At 46.4% G+C, this 25,489-nt stretch overlaps 1 protein-coding gene across 3 annotated transcripts in view; it reads right to left on the bottom strand.

The window, feature by feature from the left end:
- Positions 1–131: 131 nt before the first annotated feature.
- syt16 (synaptotagmin XVI) overlaps positions 132–25,489 on the bottom strand; it is a 32,261-nt gene continuing 6,903 nt past the window's right edge. Inside the window, exons 2-7 of one of the 3 annotated variants that reach the window (XM_014190010.3) lie at positions 20,032–20,268; positions 14,964–15,179; positions 7,683–7,945; positions 5,839–6,300; positions 5,536–5,725; positions 132–4,603 (exon numbers count right to left, since the gene is read on the bottom strand). In XM_014190010.3, the coding sequence (XP_014045485.1) occupies positions 4,290–4,603; positions 5,536–5,725; positions 5,839–6,300; positions 7,683–7,945; positions 14,964–15,179; positions 20,032–20,268 (1,682 nt within the window). In that variant the 3' untranslated portion in view covers positions 132–4,289. Of the gene's footprint in view, positions 4,604–5,535; positions 5,726–5,838; positions 6,301–7,682; positions 7,946–14,963; positions 15,180–18,980; positions 19,518–20,031; positions 20,269–25,489 lie in introns of those variants that run through there. The other 2 variants (XM_014190050.3, XM_014190000.3) reach the window with 2 other exon arrangements.

Here is a 25,489-nt window from a genome sequence, read left to right as displayed (position 1 = left end):
TGGGCAAGGAGGTATTACAAATGAAAACCTTTCACACTATGGGACCAACCATCATTAAGACACAGCCATTCTCAGAATTAAGGCATCTTAACAAACACGCTCAGAAGACTTACAAACCAGATGGCAGCCAGTTTTACTACAACATGGATCTTTATTTTATTAGCAAGAACAAAACTAATACGACCAGTATGTACAAAAGTACTATCTATGTCATTGTCATTCTTTGCATGCATGGTGCAGGCACTGTGTATATAGGCATGAGAACAAATCAACAGTCCGTGCATACAGATTCATCTCACAGGAACATTAAACATGGTTGACTATACACTCATGCTCATTTTTATGCATCTATTTCTATTTTATGCATCTATCAATTTCACCCCATACAGGCATCAACTCTTACCCTTACGATACAGGCACTTCATTAGAATCTCACTGTGTGGAAGCTGAAAACTAGCATGCTGTAGTAGTAACATATATTTCAGAGGGCATCTTGAACATTTAAAATGTCAAAAATATAGAGGGATTATGTACCGCAACTCTTGACATGCATACAATACATCATAATTGGTTCAGCCGGTACAGTAAATAACATCTTATCAATGTAATGGTCATTCTGGAATCATTGGTCAAGTCATTAACCATACAAACCTGTGTTATAAACATGACATGACCTGCACCTACCAGTCATATCAGGTTAGGTTAGAGTTCATCCACAGAGCAGAGGAAAGTCTCTCCAACTGTGGCATTCATAGTTTGTCATCTTGTAATGAAAAGCTCATCATCAAACGCAGTGCTATACTCTTCCCTGAATCAGTTACTTACTAAGTCAATGTTCTCGCTAAAAGTGAAAAAAAGTGGTTTTAACCTTTGATACAAATGTAAACGTTTGACCAACCTGGGCAATTCTAAGACAGCCATTCAGTTCCAAGGAAGCGCAAATATATTTCTCCATCCATTCTTCTCATTGGAAGAATTCCATATGTGATGTAGGGGTGGTTAGTTTGATTGGAGGAAATGGACATGTTCATATGTAGCACAGCTCTCATTATTGAGTCAAACCCTGGTGTTTTGATTAAGAGTATGATTCCCTTGTGCAACCCAAGGGACCTAATTACATCTGTTGTCTATCCAGGAAAACGGTGTGGTTGTGAAGGTTGCAGGTTCAATACTCCATAACACCCCACAGGTCATGGACCATGGATGATTAACTCAAATGGCAGAGAATAATACTGATTTACATTCCACCTCAGTACTTCATTGAACAATCAATGACTGCTTAGATAGAGTTAATCAGACAGGGCCCCATAGGAGTCCACAAGCCAGATACTGACTGAACAGTAGGTACACTAAGGTTGAAGACCAGTGGACTAGAAGGCCAGTAAACTGCTGTCCAGGGAGAGGTGCTTTGCAAAATATGCTTAGTAGGAATACAGTTGCTCTAAAGTGAAAATAAAATATTTTTAAAAATCCATATCCTCCTTGGTGTGAGAAGCCCTTGACCTAGGGTGTGTAATAACTATAATCACCCAAAAGCAGCTACTGCCATAGGATATAATGAAGCTGAGGCAGACTTGGCCATCAGCATCATCATCATCACACTGTACGGTCCAAGGACTGTAACTACAAATTAGCAGAGAAAAAGAATACACTGCCAGGGAGGGTCATTCATGGCATGATGTTATTAACAGATGCACTGGGATATTTAAAGCCTATTTTCAGCTCAGCATGGATGGCTGTTGAAATGAACTTTACCCTGGGAGTCACTAAGAAAAGGGCCACTAAATGAAGACTGAATCTGTCAGACAGAGTGGACAGATGTTCTCATCAAATAGAGTAATATAAAGAGTAATAAAGAGTCCTTTAGTTGCTTGTCTGAGAACAGGTCACGTCTTACAGTAGGAGAGGAGGAGTAGAGAGGATGAGTCAAAGTTGTAGATGAAGATACAAACACGTGTGATAAAGAACAAAACGCATGCTCATTCAATGTGAAATTACCCTGAACTATACAGTTTCAAAACCTAGAAAAGTAGAAAGAAATCTATCAAAACTGTTTTGAAATCCAAATGATTAAATGTATGTGTTTGGAATGATACAAAATAACTAAGATTTCAGTCTCCCTTTTCCCTCATAAAGGAAGAAATCATTCTAAAATATTTGTTTTCTTCACCTTGAAGTGTGGCTGAATAAAGTACGATAGTAATTCATCAAAAACCATTGTCCTTGGACAATCATAACAGTATACTCATTTTTGTATGATACAATGTTTGACATCTTCATAGCGGATATACAGAGTGGACCAACCAAACTTCTAGCTGTCTGTGACAACACAATGTAACTATAGTTGAAACCAATACTCAATAACCTTTTCTGAATTTAAACTTGTAAAAACCCGTAGACTAAATGCAACAATTTATATTTTCTGTATATCCATATTGGCATAATTGAAGCACTTTGTTTTAGTTTTTTTGCTATGTAACATCCTTTTTTGCTCATCAATGGTGTAAACAGGTGTGTGGAGCTGTAGGTTGCAGATTGTAGTCATGATGGGGCCGCAGTAGTTGTGTTGAGGCTCTCCTGCCTACACAGAGCAGGTGTCTGTCTGGGGACTGGGGACAGGATAACTCCCTCCACTCACCGGGAACAACCAGCTTAGTAACTAGGGGCCCGATTCCAACCTGAGTTAAGCGTGCATAAATGAAACGGAATTCCCTTTTTATGCACTTTTCTCTCTATGCGTATTCTGAACTTGAAATTAAGCATGAGAATAGCGTGCTATTCACCTGCTATTCGTTCAGGGTGGAGATTGACTAAATGAAGGTGTGGCTGAGGTTTGTCTACTGATACGCGACATTCTGACCTTGACTTAATTCCCTATTATAATTTAATCAACTTTGCGCGCAAGGAAACTATGAATAAGGTCTAGCGAACCTGCCGTTTCCAAGTGGAAAAAGCATATATTTAATTATTTTCAAAAGAAATAACACAATTTTTCATGCACATTAATTTACAACTTGATAAGAGCTATTGATAGCAGCTAGGTACATGAGTAAACTGTTTGGATAATGAAATTATAAATATAAAGTACACTTGTTTTAGATATATTTTACCTTATAATCGCTGGGGAAAAAATGTGAAACCAGTCAAATGGTAGCAAACTGAAGCAAATCAACATATCAACTTTCCCACAGTAAAGTTTATGAAATGTTGTGCCATTATGCAGAATTTAAATTGTACCGCCTTTTAACTTGCAGGGATGGGCACTCTCGAATGTCTTAATTATAGGCTACCTCAACTTTCTCTGTCTCCTATTTCTATCATGTTAAATATTAGACACTATCAGCATCGATCGCCAGTTGGCCTAATAACAACACATATTCTCCTGCCAATTTACTGTTAATTCCCTCAACTGGTATAGCCTACATTATCATTCCATTTAATTACATTGTTTCATTTACCTTTATTTGCTTCCTCTGTAAACTCTGCCACGGCCATGTGGTTGTTGCTGAGGAACATTAGTAACAGTGGATAATATAAAAATATATATGTAGGCTAATTAAATCATTATGCAGCAGGGCGCAATACCTGGCCGTGTCATCACACAGTTCCATGGTTAGTGCAGGAAATAAACAAGGGTATAGCCTACTATTGTACACTATTCTCCCTATTAGAATTCTATGTACAGTACACTAATCTTCCAACATTACCACGGGTTAACAATTTTAAGAATGAATCAAACCAGTTTTCTTTCTTTCGTGCATAAACGCTCTCCAAACCTGTTTTTATGATTCATAAATACTTTCCTAGCCCTAAATAATCTACAAGATCAGAGTACTTTTAAATCTACCAATTGGTGCTGAAACAGAGAATGATATGCATATATTTAGATGGTGCATATTTAGATGGCTTTCTTTCATTGATCCCTAATATTCTGAACCCGTTCTCTCTATATATTGCATTGAGTCTGTTGACAAAATTCAAACTAAAAGGTGCAGCGTATTTAAAAGGATGGTTTAAGAAAACCCTATTGAATGAAAACTCCACAACAAAATCTGTTGGCCAGGAAGTGCATAGGTTTCAGTGGTTGAATTACATTTATTCAGCACGTGCAAGGGAACCACGCCTGCGAAGCCCTGTTCCCACCTTCATAAGGTAAGTCTGAATACCAACTACTGAGAAGTGCGTAGGAAAGCGGTGAGTAAGAAAGGCATAATAAGTCGGAATTGGGCCCTAAGTGACTGGGTAAGTGGTGGGGATTGCTTCCCATCCTCTCCTCTCCATCCTGGCTTCTAGGCTTCCAGGAGGACGTGCCAGCGACAGACCTGCTGGCCTTTACACTCCTTCATGTCCAGCCAGTGCAGCTGCTCCTCCTCCCCGCTGCTGTTCTGGCCCAGGGCGAGCCAGCCCACCATCTCCTTACGCTTCATGCTGCGGCGGTTGTAGATGGACACCATGAGGGTGACGTCACACAGCTGGAACAGGGCAACCTGGAACACAAAGGTCTCCTTGTAGACGGGGTTGGGCTGCCCCCGCCGCACTGATGTCTTACACCTGGAGATCTCCTGGCCCACTGAGTTGAGCAGAGTCAGCTTCCCATAGGTGTCTGAGGGAGAGAGGCAGAAAGAAAGGAGAGAGGCAAAGATATAGGTAATGAAGTCAAGAGGGTTAAACAAAAAAAGTGTGATTGACTAAGTCATGATTGCATGGGAGTGCATTCTGTTTAAGAGCCATTTTGATAGGGTGTATGTCACAGGAGGTTGGTGGCACCTTCATTTGGGAGGACGGGCTTGTGGTAACGGCTGGAGCGGTATGAGTGGAATGGTATCAAATACAGCAAACAAATGGTTTGATGCCATTCCATTTGCTATGTTCCAGCCATTATTATGAGCCGTCCTCCCCTCAGCAGCCTCCACTGGTGTATGTTTGTCTAGTTTTGTCTGTTTTGGACTGTCATTTCTCACCACTAGAGAGCAGTCTCACTGAGGTTATGGGTCATGTGGGGGGTCAGGTGCATAAGGTCACCGGTAACCAGGTAGTGGTCATGCATGGGTGAACAGGAGATTCAGCTGGGTTTTTTTATCGCTTCCAAGATTGCCTTTAACACAGATTACTGAACCACAAACCATCACAGTGAATCATCAAGTATAATGTATCATCATACTCTTATTCATTACATCACCAAACAGTATATCTAAGTCTGGACATTATATCATTTAGTCCAAATCAAATCAAATAATTAGCGGCAGAGGAGGCTGGTGGGAGGAGCTATAGGAGGACGGGCTCCTTGTCATGGCTGGAATGGAGTAAATGGAATGGTGTATGGAAACCATGTTTGAGTCCATTCCATTCATTCCATTCCAGCCATTACAATGAGCCCATCCTCCTATAGCTCCTCCCACCAGCCTCCTCTGTTTAGGGCATCAAAAACATCACTCATGTATCAAGTGGCGAATTGGAACTTTGCAATAGCCCTTACAATCTGATAGTCTGTATGTATGATGGTAAACATGGGTGTGTGTCAGGGTGTTTGCTCACCGGGCGGCCTGTTAATGGCCAGGTTGCGGAAGTGGCTTCCCTTGATGAGCTCCACAGAGAGGCGTCCGGTGGTGGCGTTGTAGGACAGGCCCACCAGCAGCTCAGGGACGCCCCCGTGGGTTAGAGACTGGGTGGAGGACGCACTGTCACTCTGGGACACCCCAGCTAGACTGACCTGAGAGTCAACACTCTGGAGCACAGGAGAAAGATACACACATACAGTATATGCTTACATCGTATACAGTAACATGTTAGCAGTGTTTTGTTGTGTCTTTGGGTGATGTTAGGGGTCTATTCTCTCACCTTCATGTTGCTGCGGGGCTCCAGCACCAGCGTGGTGTCCATATCTCCCCCCTCTGGGCTCAGCCCCTCAAGGCGGACCACCTTCTCCCCCATCATGCGCTCGCGGGACATCCGGCCCCCCAGGGCGTAGAGCCGGAAGCGCAGGGCAGAGGTAGCCAGCTCTGAAGGCTCCAGGTGTGAAAAGCGGAAGGTCTCGTTGAATTCGGGCACGGAACCCTTTTGGACGGAGGTCTTATGGCGCTGTTTCTTTGCCGGGAGCAGGACCACATGAACCTGCCACGAGTCCATCCCACTGCGCCCTTTGTCTGGGATGTCTCGCGCGGTCACAACGGTAACAAACAGCTTCTGAGAGGCGACCTTGTAGTCCAGGGTGACCTCGAGGTCACCACATTTGGTGATAGGGGGGCGTGAGGTGGAGCTGGGGGGGCAAGGGAGGACCTCCTCTACAGGAAGATGCTCCTGCTGAGAGGAGGGGAAGCAGAAAACACAGACAGTTGCTGATATATGCTCCTTGCGAGAAGCCAACATATGAAATAGTCATCAATGTCATAATTCTAATCACATACTGTATTTTGCTGTGTGTAAATCAGGCAAAGATAGAGGATGGTGTTGAAGAGAAAATTGACGCCAGCCAAGCAGCTCTTCATGCGGTCAGTAAACACAGCATCGATTGTGTCACCATGTTGACAGAGCAGGCGGAGTGTTGGTGTTGGCACGGCAACCACAGCTAAGATAATCGTAGTGGCGGCTACAATATACTGCACAGATCAGGCGACATGCGCTTCTTCAAGCTATATCCCTCCCCAACACTCCCTTCACTCACTGACACAACAACCTGACGCTCAAGGTTAGCCACGACTCAAATGATCCAAAACAAACAATATACAATGATGCTAACAGTTTGCTTTCATTCACGTGTATCTGTATGTGTTGTTCCATTCACATATATATATCTATCTTTCAATACATGTCGACAGTATCTATTAGCTACCATCCACATACAATGTTCTATTTGACAGAGTTGGATAAAAGGTGAAAAAAAGTTAGTGGGATACTCATGCACAGATTGCTCCCCATTTCTCTCTCTCTCACACACACACACACACACACACACACACACACACACACACACACACACACACACACACACACACACACACACACACACACACACACACACACACACACACACACACACACACACACACACACACACACACACACACACACACACACACACACACACACACACACACACACACACACACACAAGCTGTCGCAAAAGCACGTCTGGGCCTGGGTCTGGGCAGACAGTGAAATGGAAGCCTGCAGTGCTAGCCAGCATCACTTGCCCACTCGCTCTCACCTCACTCCAACTGGGCGCCTAAATCAAACATGACACATTAGTGCTTTAGCACAGTAGCACACTAACACAACGCTTATGCAAGCATTAGCAATACTCAGTAACGCTTTACAGCAACAGGTTGTGCCACATTTCATCAATATTTATGGGGCATAAGGAAGGAGTTATGTACTGTTTCCAATGTGCCCCTAGGCCTCATGTCAGCCTTTTCTTGGTATGCCCAAAATTCATCTGACAGGAAAAAACTGTGGGACAAATACAAAACATCTTCTCCTTGTCAGGTTCCTCATCGGTATGGCATGATGGACATAGCTGCCTCTTATTGCCAACCAACATTTCCCTTGAGAAAAAAACGATGTTTCTCTGTATAGCAAAGCTACTGTATGTTATTAGTAGGGCTAGGACTGTTTCCTGAACCCTGATCAGGAAACCTTGGTTCACCAGGCCCAAGGTGACAGCGAGAGCTCGTTGGCTGCAGTACCTCTGGGCTCCATGTGGAGGAGCTGTCTGTAGGATCGTTGTTGTCGTCACCCTGGTTGTCCACGGCTGTCTCCATCTCAAGGCTCCCCTCGGTGGCCTGGAGACTCATGTTGGGGGCCGGGCTGCCCCCTGTGTCCATCGAGTCCTCCCGTGGTGGACCGTCCAGACCCTCAGCCATTTCCTGGGACCCCAGGGAGCCCAGCTTCTCATCCCCGTACGACAGGGGGTTCTGGTAACTCAGCCTGCTCACGTCTCCGTCCACGTCTGGGGACGATCACAGCAGGGCTTCATAAAGACACAATATCACATGGAAACATACAGCACACACTCACACTGAGATATTATGGTATGCAGTCTGAAATGGAACAGGCTTCCCTTAATAAACATATCAGACTGAACAGACTTCTGTAATTTAACATTGTCATGAAACATCCTTGGGATATGAAATACAAGCCAGCCCTGTGTGTATAACATAGTAATTGAATGCATTTTATAAACATAAGCAATATAAAGCCTCCTATTTGAACAGAAATTGCATAACTTTTCAGAAACCTGTTCCTTCAATTAGTGTGGCTGGTATAGGGCTGCACCATGAGCTGATCAATGGCAATTACCTCCAATTCCGTATCATTAAGGGCAGACCGACAGTTTTATCAACGACTACAGAGAATGATCACCATGGCAACAGGGCACAGTGTGACTCATCAGTGTGTGTTGTGTGTTCCCAGGGTCGATCAGACCACTAGTTATATCATAACACCACCAGTCACATGCTCGCTGGAGGAAGGAAATGTGGTAGTTACTATGAGTCACAGGTAGTTATTATGAGCCACGTAGTTATTGTGAGTCACATTTAGTTATTATCAGTCACAGGTAGTTATTGTGAACCCAGGTAGTTATTGTGAGTCCCAGGTAGTTATTGTGAGTCCCAGGTAGTTATTATCAGTCCCAGGTAGTTATTATCAGTCCCAGGTAGTTATTGTGAACCCAGGTAGTTATTGTGAGTCCCAGGTAGTTATTGTGAGTCCCAGGTAGTTATTATCAGTCCCAGGTAGTTATTATCAGTCCCAGGTAGTTATTGTGAGTCTCAGGTAGTTATTGTGAGTCACAGGTAGTTATTGTGAGTCACAGGTAGTTATTGTCAGTCACAGGTAGTTATTGTCAGTCACAGGTAGTTATTGTCAGTCACAGGTAGTTATTGTGAGTCACAGGTAGTTATTGTGAGTCACAGGTAGTTATTGTGAGTCACAGGTAGTTATTGTGAGTCACAGGTAGTTATTATCAGTCACAGGTAGTTATTGTGAGTCACAGGTAGTTATTATCAGTCACAGGTAGTTATTGTGAGTCACAGGTAGTTATTATCAGTCCCAGGTAGTTATTGTGAGTCCCAGGTAGTTATTGTGAGTCACAGGTAGTTATTGTGAGTCACTGAGGCATTGTGAACCCCCATGACAGGATGTCAGTGATACAAACAAATGGACTCTTTGTTCAATAAAATAATTGAATTCAATAAAAAAATATTTAGGCATAGTCAGGGAATTCATAATGCCAGGGGCCTCCAATACATCTAATAGGGGCTTTGATGAACACTTAGACTTTAACTGTATTCTTTATGTACCAGTAACTTGTGGTGGAAGAGGGGGTTGGGTGGGTAAATCCCCCCTTATCTTCCAGGGCCATGACATCTGTATAATGCCGGGGTCTGCTGTCACCACTTACACTGATAATTCTTATAGCCTGTCGAAGACAACAGCCACCATTTGAGTCCAAACAAGTCATTAATTAATCTGAAGACCCAGAGCGATCTCTCACTATCTCTGTGTTGATCCCTCACAGACTGGGCCAATCAAGCTCAGCCTGAGATCTTTACAGACAGTAGTCTGTGATGAAATGTTATTTTGGGGCTCTGGAGCAGTGGGTTGAGTCATTTACATCCCATTGGATCAGATTAGAGGACATGTTTGAGTCTGTGTACAGATGTAGGATCTCATTTTGAGCCAGTTTGCTACAGCAGGAAGATAATCCTGCAGCTACAGGAAATGTGAATTATTATGTGGATTATGATTAATGGACATTTTTGTAGGGCTTGATACATTTTCGTAAGAGAAAATCAAGTCTGAAATGCGGAAATTACAAACTTCAGAAGCCTTTCTAAACCTCAAATACACTACAAGTTCCAAGTTCTCTGTCACGACTCCCGCCGAAGTCGGCCCCTCTCCTGGTTCGGGCGGCGTTCGGCGGTCGACGTCTTACTAGTTGCCACCGATCGATGTTTCACTGTTCGTTTGGTTTTGTCTTTATTGTGTACACCTGTTTTTGATTTCCCTAATTATGTTCTTTATTTAACCTCTGCATTTCCTGTTTGTCTTGTCGGTGATTGTTTCCTGTTTTGTGTAGTTTGGAGGTGTTTCTCCAAACGATGTATTTTTCTATGAGAAGATTTATTTAGTAAACACGTTTGTTTACATTTATCCCTGTGTCTTGCTACTGACTCCTCTACTTCTCTAAAGAAAACCATTACAGAATCACCGACCACACAATGGAGTCAGCAGGAGCAGCCAGCCCTCCTATTCTTATAGAGGAGCGAGTTCAGCAGCAGGCGAGTCTGATCCAGAGTCTCATGACTGCCATGGATTGCGTGCTGCAGACCATGGAGAGAGTGGAGAGAAAAGGATGTCCCGTCGACCCAGCCACACCACCGCCAGGCGCACCTCTGGATCATACCCAACCGTCGTCTATATCCGGTGGGATTCGGCTCTCGCTCCCGGGAACGTATGACGGAACAGCTGCCGGGTGTCAGGGGTTCCTACTCCAGCTGGAGCTCTACCTGGCGGCTGTCCAGCCGCCGCCCTCGGGACGTGAGAGAGTGAGCGCCCTCATCTCCTGTCTGACTGGTAAAGCCCTGGAGTGGGCCAACGCCATCTGGGAGGTGGAAGGCCCGACTCGGGATGACTACGAGGACTTCTCCCGCCGCTTTTGGCCAGTATTTGATCATCCACCAGAAGGAAGAGCGGTGGGAGAGCGCTTATTACATTTAAGGCAGGAGATGAGGAGCGCTCAGGAGTTTGCACTGGATTTTAGAACTCTGGCGGCTGGTGCGGGATGGAATGAGCGGGCCCTGATCGATCACTACAGGTGTGGTTTGCGAGAGGACGTTCATAGGGAGCTAGCCTGCAGGGACACCACCCTCCCCCTGGACCAGCTGGTGGACTTATCAATCCAGCTGGATAACCTGCTGGCCTCCCGCGGACGTCCGGATCGGGGTCCGTTGGTTCCATCCTCCAGTCCCTTAGACCCAACACCGATGGAGTTGGGCGGGACTGGTACTAGGGAGACCGGAGGGGGAACAATTCCAGGCACCAGAGGTGACCGCAGAGGGCACACTGCTGGTCGGTGCTGGGGAGGTTTTCCAGGTAGTCGAGGTGGTAGGCGGAACACTGGAGGTACATCTCAGGTGGGTAGGCACACGACTCACCCAGACCCCCCTGTTGCTCACATGTGGTTATCTATAGGATTTCTGGGGTTTTCCCCGCATGCCCAGCATAAGGCGCTAGTAGATTCAGGCGCAGCTGGGAACTTTCTTGATCGGTCCTTGGCCAATAGATTAGGGATTCCTATTGTTCCCGTTGATGTTCCCTTCCCTGTACATGCCCTAGATAGTCGTCCGTTGGGGTCGGGGCTGATTAGGGAGGTCACAGCTCCCATTACTATGGTGACGCAGGGGAGTCATGAAGAGAGTATTAGTCTCTTTCTGATTGACGTTCCTGCGTTTCCCGTTGTGTTGGGTCTTCCCTGGTTGGCTTCTCATGATCCTATTATTTCGTGGCAACAGAGGGTTCTCAAGGGATGGTACTGTCAGTGTTCAGGGAGGTGTTTAGGTGTTTCCTTAGGTGCCACTACGGTGGAAAGTCCAAACCAGGTTTCCACCATGCACATTCCTCCCGAATATGCCGATTTGGCAATCGCCTTCTGTAAAAGGAAGGCGACTCAATTACCACCCCATCAACCGGGGGATTGTGCGATAAATCTCCTGGAGGGCGCTGCACTTCCCAGGAGTCACGTGTATCCTCTGTCACAGGAGGAGACGGCGACTATGGAAACATATGTCACTGAATCTCTGGGACAGGGATACATTCGGCCCTCCATTTCACCGGTCTCCTCGAGTTTCTTTTTTGTGAAGAAGAAGGATGGATGTTTACGCCCGTGCATTGACTATCGAGGTTTGAACCAGATTATTGTTAAATACAGTTACCCGCTGCCTCTGATCGCCAGTATGACATAGTCATTGCTCGGGGCGCACTTCTTCACAAAATTGGACCTCAGGAGCGCGTACAACCTGGTGCGTATCAGGGGAGGGGATGAGTGGAAGACGGCATTTAGCACTACTTCTGGGCACTATGAGTACCTTGTCATGCCGTATGGGTTAATGAATGCTCCATCCGTCTTCCAATCATTTGTGGATGCGATCTTCAGGGACCTGCACGGGCGGGGTGTAGTGGTTTATATAGATGATATTCTAATATACTCCACCACCCGCGCTGAGCATGTGTCCCTTGTACGTACAATGCTTGGTCGACTGTTGGAGCATGACCTTTACGTCAAGGCGGAAAAATGTATGTTCTTTCAACAGTCCGTCTCCTTCCTTGGGTACCGTTTGTCCACGTCAGGGGTGGAGATGGAGACTGACCGCATTTCAGCCGTGCGTAATTGGCCGACTCCAACCACGGTAAAGGAGGTGCAGCGGTTTTTAGGGTTTGCCAACTACTACCGGAGGTTTATCCAGGGTTTTGGCCAGGTGGCGGCTCCCATTACCTCCTTACTGAAGGGGGACCGGTGCGATTGCGGTGGTCGGCTGAGGCGGACAGAGCTTTTGGTAACCTGAAGGCTCTGTTTACCACGGCTCCAGTGCTGGCGCATCCTGATCCCTCCTTAGCGTTCATAGTTGAGGTGGACACATCCGAGGCTGGAATAGGGGCTGTGCTATCTCAGCGCTCGGGTAAACCACCAAAACTCCGCCCCTGTGCTTTCTTTTCGAAGAAGCTCAGCCCAGCAGAGCGAAACTATGATGTGGGGGATAGGGAGTTGTTAGCTGTTGTCGGGGCTCTGAAAGCGTGGAGACATTGGCTTGAGGGGGCTAGAAACCCTTTCCTCATTTGGACTGACCACCAAAATCTGGAGTATCTTCGGGCAGCGAGGAGACTGAACCCTCACCAGGCTAGGTGGGCTATGTTTTTCACACGCTTTTCTTTCACTCTTTCCTACAAACCAGGTTCCCAGAACGTCAAGGCAGACGCACTGTCCCGGCTGTATGATACAGAGGAGCGGTCCACAGAGCCCACTCCCATAATTCCAGCCTCATGCCTGGTGGCACCGGTGGTATGGGAGGTGGACGCGGACATCGAATGGGCGTCACGTGCAGAACCCACTCCCTCCCAGTGTCCCGTTGGGCACGTGTATGTGCCGTTTGATGTTCGCGATCGTTTGATCTGTTGGGCCCACACATCACCCTACTCTGGTCATCCTGGTATCGGTCAGACGGTGCGCTGCCTTACGGGGAAGTACTGGTGGCCTGCGTTAGCCAAAGACGTGAGGGTTTATGTCTCCTCCTGTTCGGTATGCGCACAGTGCAAGGCACCTAGACATCTGCCCAGAGGGAAATTACAACCCCTTCCCGTTCCGCAACGACCGTGGTCACACCTATCGGTGGATTTCGTGACGGATCTTCCCCTGTCACGGGGTAACACCACGATCCTGGTCGTTGTGGATCGGTTTTCTAAGTCCTGCCGTCTCCTTCCTTTGCCCGGTCTCCCTACGGCTCTACAGACTGCGGAGGCCCTATTCACCCATGTATTCCGGCACTACGGGGTGCCTGAGGATATAGTGTCTGATTGGGGTCCCCAATTTACGTCTAGAGTCTGGAGGGCGCTTATGGAACGCCTGGGGGTCTCGGTCAGCCTTACCTCAGAGTTCCACCAGACGAAAGTAACGGGCAGGTGGAAAGAGTCAACCAAGAGGTGGGTAGGTTTCTGCGGTCCTATTGCCAGGACCGGCCGGGAGAGTGGGCATCGTTTATCCCCCGGGCAGAGATGGCCCAAAATTCCCTACGCCACTCTTCCACTAACCTTACCCCTTTTCAGTGTGTACTAGGGTATCAGCCGGTCCTGGCACCATGGCATCAGTGCCAGATCGAGGCTCCTGCAGTGGATGAATGGTTTCGGCACTCGGAGGAGACATGGAATGCTGCCCATGTACGTCTTCAACGAGCCATCAGGCGGCAAAAGGCGAGTGCCGACAGCCACCACAGTGAGGCCCCGGTTTATGCACCGGGGGATCGGGTCTGGCTCTCGACCCGAAACCTGCCCCTTCACCTGCCCTGCCGGAAGCTGGGTCTGCGGTTTGTGGGGCCATTTAAAGTCCTGAGGAGATTGAACGAGGTATGTTACAGGTTACAGCTCCCCCCTGATTATCATATTAACCCTTCGTTCCATGTGTCTCTCCTCAGGCCGGTGGTGACTGGTCCGCTCCAGCAGTCTGAGGTACGGGAGGTTCCTCCAACCCCTCTGGACATCGAGGGGGCCCCGGCGAATACAGTACGAGCCATTATGGACTCCAGATGTCGGGCGAGGGGCCTTCAGTACCTCGTGGAGTGGGAGGGGTACGGCCCGGAGGAGCGAAGCTGGGTACCGGCGGAAGACATCCAGGACCCGTCGTTAATCCAGGATTTTCACCGCTTCCGTCCGGATCGCCCTGCTCCCCGTCCTCCGGGTCGTCCCCGAGGCCGGTGTCGGCGCGCGGGTCAGGAGGGGGGTACTGTCACGACTCCCGCCGAAGTCGGCCCCTCTCCTGGTTCGGGCGGCGTTCGGCGGTCGACGTTGCCGGCTTACTAGTTGGCACCGATCGATGTTTCACTGTTCGTTTGGTTTTGTCTTTATTGTGTACACCTGTTTTGGATTTCCCTAATTATGTTCATTATTTAACCTCTGCATTTCCTGTTTGTCTTGTCGGTGATTGTTTCCTGTTTTGTGTAGTTGGAGGTGTTTCTCCAAACGATGTATTTTTCTATGAGAAGATTTATTAATATTTTTAGTAAACACGTTTGTTTACATTTATCCCTGTGTCTTGAGCCTGACTCCTCTACTTCTCTAAAGAAAACCATTACATTCTCCTGCAACAGGGTGATCCAATTAAGCTCCTCCAATTAATCTGTACTCTGTACTGTGTCAGAATGTGTGTCTCTGTGTGCATTATGTATGTGTGCGTGCGTGCGTGTGTGTGTGTGTACCTTCGCAGTCTGAGGGCTCTGTGCTGCCCTCCTCCTGGTCAGAGAGTAGGCGAGTGAACTTGTGGCGTTTTCCAGGTGCAGCCTGGGCTACAACCTCGGTGGTCCCTGTCGAGCGGAAGCTCTGAGAACGAGACACTGAGATCTCAAACTGCTTCACTATCTCGTCCTCACTATCCGATGAGCTGGACTGATCCTCACCATCCCCGTAACTGCTCACTGGATGGACCAGAGATCACACAAACACACACACGGAATACAGAGTTCACAAAGAGAAGGAGAGAAGGTGCAGGCAGGAGAGCTACTATAGAACCTAATGATTATAGTAGGAGAGGAGAGGACAGAGAAACACATCAATAATAACAATGTGAATATGATCACATCAATATGTGTGCTTATTAAAACTACTGCTGAGGGCAAGACCAACACAGAAATTAATTCAAAGAACATTTGATTAAACGATCACAAGCACGACCCGCATATCCAAATTAGATTGTCCCTGGCAGGTGAGTGTTGGATCACTGGGACTTTAGTGTCAACCAGTGATGTACCATGCTATGAAACCAGAACAAGGAGAGCAGGAGAGAAGTGCCAGCTGTACATCCCCATAGCATTACAAAACAAATTAGCTGTCACCTGTTATCCTTTCATACACTCTCTCTTTCTCTCCACCTCTCTCCCCTCTCTCTCTCTCTCTCTCTCCCCGCTCTCCCTCTCTCCCCCCCTCTCCCCCTCTCTCCCCTCTCTCTCTCTCTCCCCTCTCTCCCCTCTCTCTCCCCTCTCTCCCTCTCTCCCCCCTCTCTCCCTCTCTCCCCCTCTCTCTCTCCTCCTCTCTCCCCCTCAACAAAGCATTTAGTCTGAACACCATTAGTTCCACCAGTGATGGACAGAAAGACAGTGAGTAACTTGGTTATGTAAGTGTCTGTTGACATATTGATTGAGGCTGTAATGGAGATGTATCACATGTCTCTGGCCCCGTCTCCCTCGTCAGTGTAGGTCACCCAGTACAATACCACCCTCTTTACCTGAACCATCCATCACCATGGTAACCCAGGATGGCTCTAGTGAGCGGGCGAGAGGCCGCTGATTGATTTGCTGTGGCCCTGCCCACCTCGTGTTCAATGCGTCTCCAGGGCTGCAGTACAGAGAGCCATCTAACCGTTAGCCTTATAATCATCACACAGTAGGGTTGAATGGCGGAAACCCGGTTACCGTGATTTACCGCCCAAAACCACAGAAAGGTTTACATGCATTGTGAACTGCTCTATCATCTATTTCTCCACGGTAACTTTTTTTCTTGTGACAGGTAGGCCTACACTTGCTACAGCGTAGCCTATGCTACAGTAACATGAAGACCGAATGTGCATCTAATTTACCATCTCCATCTGGCTTTCGGGAGTCACCTTGTTTTTTTCATTGTAAAGATTTTTGTTTTGTTTTTATTGCAGCTGCAGAGTTTTAAAATAGCCTATCACTCGAATATCGTTGCTTTAAATCAGTGTACACGCGAGCACTCTCTCGCAGGCTTTCTCTCTCTCCATCAACTCTATTCAAATTGCATCCAAAATAGATAATCCTATTCTAGACTGATATATAGCCCTCTTTATATAGATTTCCTAGCCTACATCTTCAAAGGAATTACATTCAATGCAGTTTTATCCTAATATTTAGCTAACTAATGATGGGTTATGCATAACTAGCTTATAATTTATAGCCTCTGTCTCTTGCGCAAAACACAAACACCTGTGCTCCTCTGGCATCTCCTTAAAAAACACTCCTTAGCTCTTGGAGTCCCATGCAGGAAAAACTAGACTAGAATAGCTTGCTGGACATTATTTCTTTGCATTTCCTATACCAATAGACTATTCTAAGAGGGATGCAAGCTCTTGTTTGCTGAATGTTAAATACAGCAGCCAATAGCACTCACGGGTAGATTGAAAGAAGAGCGAACACATGATGGCGGTAGGCTACGGTATTTATTTATTCAGACCCATAACCATTCATGACGAGAAGTGAAAGCAGTCTGCATCTAATTCTACTACTATATGTTATATTAAGCATGTCATTAAAATGATGAAGATGAGGACAAACTTATTTCATTTAACTGTTGTAAGCGAGGAAGGAATGAAGAAACAATAGAGAGAAAGGGGGGGTAGGCTATATATAACAACATTAGGGGAAATATTATAAAAGGTACACATGAGTCAGCCTACCACTAATTATACAAATAGGCCCTATTATATTTAAAATGTAAAATCTAATTAGCTAGCCTACACTTGTAACTTTGTAGGCCGCAAGTGCTGCACCAGAATCACATGTTCGCTTCTGCTTTTTCATGGTTTGAACGATGTGCGTAGGGCTAGTTCCAGTCCATATAATACAGTATAATACAATACAGTACAGTAATACAGTTCACACTGAAAAAGACTAGCCTACTGGAGCTAGTTTCATTTATTTACCCAAGAGAGCATATAGCTAACTACATCTATCTGTCACACCCTGATCTGTTTCACCTGTCCTCGTTATTGTCGCAACCACCTCCAGGTGTCGCTTGTTTTCCCCAGTGTATTTATCCCTGTGTTTCCTGTCTCTCTGTGCCAGTTCGTCTTCTATGTCCAAGCCTACGAGCGCTTTTTCCCGTTTTCCTGCTTTGCCTTTTCTCCTTTTTCTAGTCCTCCCGGTTTTGACCCTTGCTTGTTCTGGACTCTGTACCCGCCTGCCTGACCATTCTGACTGCCCTGACCTCGAGCCTGCCTGCCACTCTGTACCTCCTGGACTCTGATCTGGTTATGACCTTTTACCTGTCCATGACCATTCTCTTGCCTATTCCCTGTGGATTTATTAAACATCTTAAACTCCAACCATCTGCCTCCTGTGTCTGCATTTGGGTCTCGCCTTGTGTCATGATACTATCGGCTTTTAGATTTTTCTGTCGTGCGTAATGTGCAGTAGCCTATATCATACTATGTATTGGATAATGGCACAATAATTTGGGCTTTTTTAGGCTTGGGCTCATAAAATGTCATTAATGTAGGGCTCATAAAATGTATTTAATGTATGGCTTATCAGACTCAGGTAGCATCAGATTTGAATTTTCATGCTGATCAAAGCTCTTATCAAATCAAATGCTTTATAATGCTTTTGAATGACACTTCCTGGTTTTGGCGGGAAATACCGGGTTACCAGGAGGAAAGTGATTTATTCTCTGGATGGAACGTTTGTAAAATACCGGGAAAATATTCAACCCTATCACACAGTCATCAATACTGGAACATACTGACCGCAGCTCCCTGCCACTCCAACCTCAGTACTCCACCATTACATCAATCACTCCAAGGCTTATCATTCCTGCACCCAGGACCTTTACCACATCCTAATAGTTATTCTTGCAGAGCCCTCATCACTTCACTAAAGCCTAGTGAGTGCACAGAAGAACCCTCAAAGCAGGTTTCCATAAAAAAAAAAAACATATTTGATTCATGCTCAGTTGCCGCACTAAAAGATGCGAGAGAAAATAAAGTGAGAAGGTTCATCTCCACAATGCTGAGAAGACCTGTAGGTGCAGGCACAGAGAGCTGCACAAACACATCCATCAAGGTATGCACATGAATATGGTGGAGGGCCACTCCTGAGAGGACTGAGTATTTGTCAGTCCTCTCAGTCTCCATGTGACGGCCGTAGCACATGTTGGAGAGCTCATTTAGACGGCCACTCTCAGAGTCCACGTCTAAAAGTAGGCCGCTCTCAAGTGCCTACAGTATAGCAGAGATCCATACAACTCTCACTCAACAGTGTGTGTGCATCCCTCAGAGGTCTGTGTATCTGTCACCCACACACTTACACACGTATTCTAACCATCCTTCCGGTAAAACACACATCAGTACAGTGAGGAGTCACATAAGAGTCTCTCTATTCACAATCTTCAAGGTGATGTGTGACATCACAGTATGTCACAGTATAACAGACTGAATCTACTTCTGATATTGACCCCCCCAGTGTGATGAAAGATAAACGCTTTACCTGCTGTGCCAGCCTTACTGGAGTGCCGTGAGGCTGCCCAGCTCACCCTGCTCCCCACCACCTCACTCTCCTCGGGTATGATAGACAGACACTCTGCAGATGGGGCAGCCCCAGAACAGGAGCTGCTAGGCCTACTCATGCCCCGTAGAGCCAGCTGAGCCTGGAGGGCCTGTAGCCTCTGCTGGGGGTCCATGGAGGACACAACAGCCCTGGAGGTCTGGGACCCTAAGTCGTCCTGGAGCTCTGAGGGATCAGACACCTCCTGGGTGTCTCCTGGTGAGGGTGCTGGGTCAGCAGACACTCCCTGAGACTCCCTAGCCTGGCCCGGTCCCTGGCCCGAGGGTAGGAGGGCCGCAGACAAAGACTCCGATACCTGGACGAACCATCCTTTCAAAGAAAGGATCTCCGATACAGGATCATCTCGGTTCATCTTGTAGCAGCGCACTGTAAACAACTGTTACTTCAGAGTGACATGACTGCAACTGCTGACTTGAGTACAGTATCAGCCGAAACTCTGCCTATCCAAGCAGGAGATGTTTGCTCAAGGGACTGAACGACCAGGAAATACCGGAGCCAAGAACACCGCCCTCTCCAACCACAGAGAGCCTAACGTTTACCTGGGGATTATGGGAAATGTTTGCAGTGTTTGACTAATGAACAACAAAGCACAGCCTCCTCCCTGACTGAATGATTAGCATTAAAGGGTGCCATTGTTCTACTACCGTATGTTTCAAGATAAAGTGACAGCATTTCTACAATTTGTGAGAAGAAAGGAAGAGAGTGAATTACATGAATATAACATATTTTCCCCAGCCAGCCACTCTCTGGCCTCCTACCTGTCTCCCTGCATTAGGCCCACTCCCTCCCCACTGACAGTCTCTCACCTCCAGTCTCCATCCCAGGGCCCACCCCTCCAACTGGTCACCCAATACCAGAAACCCTACCTCAGGACCCAGAGAGCAGACAGACCCCACCCCTCTGCCTCCCGTATTCCCCAGCCCCAGGCTCATAACCCCTAGGCCCCAGTCAGGCACCATGCCAGTCCACTCACCCAGCCCCTGGCGGACTCCGGGCCTGCTGCGGGAGCGTTTCCCGCGGCCGTGCTGCTCCAGACAGGGCAGACCCCCAACACGGGAGAAACACAGCTTCTTATTGATGAAGAGGAAGAGGATGGCCAGAAACACCACAAAGACACCCACCGCAGACAGGAAGCCGATGGCCTCTGGGGTGACTGTGAAGGAGAGAGGACACACAAAGACACACTGATCAGACCACATAAACAGACAGCCTGAACACACACACACACACACACACACACACACAGTCATACACACAGGATACACACACAGACAGAATGGGCAACACTTTAGTAAGAGTTTCAGTTTAATTAAGCTAACAGGGCAGAAGTTACATATTCTGGTTGTGGTATCTGCCTATTGAATTTTAGCGCACATATACATACATTTGTACATGTTTCAAATAATAATACATTTGTTTGCAATACATAAGCTTATGAAACTTTCTTGGGATTTAGCATTGCATATTGAACATTCTGATTCTGATTCAGGGTTGTAAGTGTTACGTAACTTGCCATGTATTACACAACTCTTTCAAAACCACTCTAATAAATTGTCAAATAGAAGGAGTAGTTAAACATCCCCCTCTGCTTGAGTTCAAGTTCAGAATCCTGTCCTTCTATGGGCATGTTTAGTGAGCTGTCTTGTGAAGGCCATGAGGAGGACGTGTGTACTAACAGCCTATTTACACTACACTACTTTGACAACACCAAACCAGGTCCAGGAGAGATGCCTGTGAAGTGTAAAAGAGACAGATCTAGATTCAAATCTCTCGTTAAGAGATTTTTCCCACACTACCTCCTTCTGAGTCACACATGAAGCAGGAATGTGGCTTTGGCCACGCAACATCCAAGGCTAGTGTAAACAGAAAAGTTGCAAATCGGATGTTGAAGATAGGTAGATCTCAGTAGACATATTTTACTGATGTAAATGGCCCCTAAGAGAAAGACAGAAAAATAGAGTACTCCACTCCACTCTCAATGACACCTCCAACCAATGAATACAAGTACAGTACACGAGAGAGCCATGTCTTTTTTTTGTGGTTTCCACGACAACCTCCAAAGCGCAATGGAATCAATAAAGGGAGAAGTAGAGCTTTGCCATGACTCTATGCCCTGGAGAAACACCCGCTACAGATGGTATGAAGTCAACACCACTGGGAGGATTACTGTAGGTGTGCGTGGGTGAGTGTGTGTACGAGATGCTGAAGCATGTAATAGAATTCCTTCATCATTCTTTCATTTCTCCATTATTCCATGATGCCTCTCGTCATTGTCTGTTCTGTTGTACTACTCTTCTCACACTAAGCCTCTGGATCTGCTATTTCCCCAAGGTCTCTAACTGTGGTCTGTTACACATCCACATACAACAACCAGAGGAGATTCGTGGTGAGACCCAAAACAAGATAACTGGGGTTTCCTTCTCTGCTGCACACAAAGGGTCCACTATGTCTCTCTGAGAGCCCCCTGTGTCCCCATACAGATGGACAGGAAATGGACCAGGGTCAGGGGGTTGGGGCGACACCTGCTCCTCCCACAGAGCCCTCAGCAGGGCAATCTGCCTCTACCAGACACACACACACACACACACACACACACACACACACACACACACACACACACACACACACACACACACCCACACACACACACACACCTACACCATCAGAGCCAACAATACTGACAATATCATCTGAGTCTGGACTAGGAAAACAAACCAATACCAATTGAAAAGCTGCATTTGAAACAGCAGGGAGATGAATGATACCTAGAGTAGTGCCGAGCCAAGCAGAGAGGAAACCTAATTATCCCTGTTTGACTTTACACCAGACTGAAAGACAGTGTGAAGTCCCTTTGTTCAGCTCCACTATAAGGTAATCTAAACACCACTGTGATCATTCTCACACTAATAAGAAGCTCTATGGACTGATCTCATCATCATGTAGTTGAGGTGCAATTTTACCCTGCTTTCAGTCATCCGCTGAATCTAACCCTGACTTCAAAGTGTTCTCTCCTCTCTCTGGTTTCATTTCAACGCTGGGTGGGAAAGTCAGCAGCATAATAATCAAGCTAATGTTTTAATATTCACGCAGAACCACATTGACACTCCAGCAGGCATGCTCTTACTGAATAATCAAACAGGATCATGCACAGACAGGCATTAACATTCAAACGCATCTCCCCACTCACATCAAAATAAATCTCACATACCCAGCTAGTTCACAGCCCTCCAGCAGAATGAACAGAATGAGCCAAAGCAACATCACTCAACTAGACGACTACAGTAGAATCAGATCGTCTCGCTACAAAGGAAAAGTCTTGAAGATATGGATGTATTCTCTGCTAATGAACTTGTTTCAGGAGAGTGAGACTTGGAGTAGACAGGTGTGTAATAGAGAGAGGGGCAGGGCAGTGAACAAACACTGGTACTGTATGCTGTCTGTTGGCTGTGTGATTGTGTGAGTGGTCCTATTGTTTGGGGTAGCAGCTGTAGTTGTGCCAAGGTACAGGACTGTGTGCGTGTGTCCAGCCTCCAAGCCTGATCTTTATTACAAAATGTCCTGCTATGTAGATTGCCGCACTGATGTTGAGGTGAGGACACCAAGATGTGTTTGTGGTACACACTGTGCCTGGGAGAGTGAGAATCAGTTTCTGGGCAGGGGGTTGAAGAACCCAACCCTTATATACCACATTATGTTTTCTCCTTAGTTCAAACCCTATGACCACAACGCCTATCTCACAGCTCAGAAACACCTGAGCATCACAGCAGTAGTTGGTTTCCTTGGAAACAGCCCAATGGCTCTGTTGAGGATAATGTGATGAGTGTCTTTGCCCACACACAGAGAAAGGACCCATGTTGCCATGGCACTGCCAGTCAGTCTTGCCATTATTGGTCAGGAGGATAAGAGCTCTTCAGTGATGAGGTGAGTGTGCTAGTAGGGATCAGAGACAAAGGGCAGGGCCCAGAGAGAGTGGGGACCAGGAAGCACAACAATAGTCAGGGGGTTGTGATTGATAACAATCATCATGAACATGTGGGCTATAGCTACTGTATTGTATGTGCTGGGGCATGTGTTTATCTGTCTAACCATGCATATGAGAAGAAGGTAATAATAACGTCAACATAGAATAAGCTTGACGCAGGGAAAAATAAGTAAGACTGAACATTCACATGAATGATCAAGGTCTTCAGTCCTGTTTCACTAACCAATATCGGAGCACTGTCACAATGTTGATGTGCAGATGCCCTCTGCTGGTTCCATGAGGTTGTGCGTGAATATTCTGCAGACTGAGCAATTTCATGTAGCATATGCAACATCTTGAAAGACAATACAATACAAAGTTACACAGACCCACACACTGGAATGAGGTCACAATCTACGTGAATTCAAATAGAGGAAATATCGGTCTTCCCCAAACTGCTCTGTCTTTGATGTTTTAGAAGGAGAATGTCCTAAGCCAATGAGACTAAGAGGATAGCGTCATCTGTTGGACATTTTAGTCATGGCATTCAACAGAACAACCAATTGATCAAATGACAAAAATGACTCCCAGAGGTCTGCGAAAATGAACCTTCTACGACGGGAACCTTTCATTTTGTTACATTACTATCATTGTAAGAAAAATATCTGCTGTTTCGTCTGATACAAACTGTATAGAGGTCCAAAGAAAGTGTAAATGACAAGTTGTCTCGTCTTCAAACATTGGAAAATCAATCAAGATTTTTTTTCTTCTAATCAACCGATATCATGTTCATACATCTCCCTATCAGCACGAACTAGACTGAGGATATACTGATGAAATGAAAGCAGCTCAAAGGTCCTGACTGAGTGGAGTAAAGCAGGTTCTGTCCCTGTAGAGGGGAACTGTGAGTCTGTAGGTCTTCTCTCACCCTTCATGTCTCACAGTTCAATCTAGCACTATATTGCATCACTCCAATATGGTATCCTTCCGCGTGGAAAGATACATTCTGAGTAAGGATTTCAGATTAGAGTTGTGTACTGGTTAGTGTTGATGCTACTGCTGACCCCCTTAAATAGCTGCCGCCACACTACTTCCACCTATTCCTTTTCTTGGCTCATTCCAGAGAGGATTTGCTTGGTAAGAGCTCTACGTTAGCATGTATTAGCGCAGGAGTATACCCGCAGCTATTCAATAGCTTGGAGCAGCTAGCTAGCTAGCCTCTCCATCTGGGTGCTCTGCTGTACCCCCACTCGGTTTGGCTTGTGCTATATTGTTTGGGTTTTGTCTTAGTTTTTATTACTTGTGACAGTGTACCAACCTAGTCGATACTCGGTTTGGTCGACCAGTATAGCGGCGCTGAGAGTTTGTCTTAGTTGTCTGTGTGACTTTTCTGTACACCGGAACCCTCACGGTTTTAGTATTGGGGTTCAGGAACCGCGCCTACCCCACAAGATCAAGAGACTATGTATGTTTCTTGCAGTTCTCCCCTAAGAGTAAGCTAGGTGTCGCACCACGTTTTCATCTCTCACAGGGTGCAGCCATCTTGCCTAGACTTTTGTGTGTTCCACGGTGAACAAGTTTGCAAAGTAGCTAGCTTAACAAGAGGTGACCATTGCAGGACTAAGCACAGTAATAAACACACTTTCCCTTAAGTCCCAAAGAAGGTGATCTTCCTCGGGATATCCATAGACTCGACTCTCATGAGGACACTGTTATGTATGGTACGACGTGCTGTACGTCATACTGTACGTTGTTATGGTTTACGACAGTGTGCTGCTTTATGGATGAATGGGTTGTCAGGATGAGTGGCACATGTCATTAAACGACAGAGTGATGTACAATGTGAAACCGTGCAGACGTGCGTTCTTCTACAGCTAGGCTAGATATAACATTGGCGACGAAGATGGCTGAATTCAGTTTACCACCGCCGGCACCATTCCTCGCCGTGCCTGGCGAACCTCCAGTCCCGTGGAATAACTGGCTTGATAGCTTTAACACTTATATCGAAGCTATGGACTTTTCTACAATCTCCGACAAGCGGAGGACAGCACTGCTCCGTCACTGCCTCGGTACAGAGGGACAAAGGATTTTCAGAGCGCTTGGATCGGCTCCTACATTCACTGCTGCAGTCAGCCTCCTACGGAACCATTTCGACGGGAAAGAGCGAGTGCTCCTCCGACGCTACCGGCTACGGAAGAGACACCAACGGCCGGGTGAGTCCATTCAAAGCTACGTGGCTAATCTGAGGGATTTGGCTAGCTCTTGTAACTATGGGACACTTCAGGACGAGATCATCAGGGATCAGTTGATAGAGGGGACGTTATGTGAAAAGACAAGGGAGAAACTGTTTTGGAATCGGATAATTTACAACTAGATGGAGCTATTAAAATAGCACTCCAGGTTGAAGCGGCGTTGGAATGCTCTACTATGCTAACAGACAGATCTGCAGCATACACTCGGCCCCCAGCCA

The sequence above is a fragment of the Salmo salar genome, chromosome 01 (assembly GCF_965601325.2).
Source record: "Salmo salar chromosome 01, fSalSal1, whole genome shotgun sequence".
Classification (NCBI taxonomy): domain Eukaryota; kingdom Metazoa; phylum Chordata; class Actinopteri; order Salmoniformes; family Salmonidae; genus Salmo; species Salmo salar.
The sequence above is the reverse complement of the archived record's forward strand: the minus strand, read 5'-3'. Positions and strand labels throughout refer to the sequence as shown.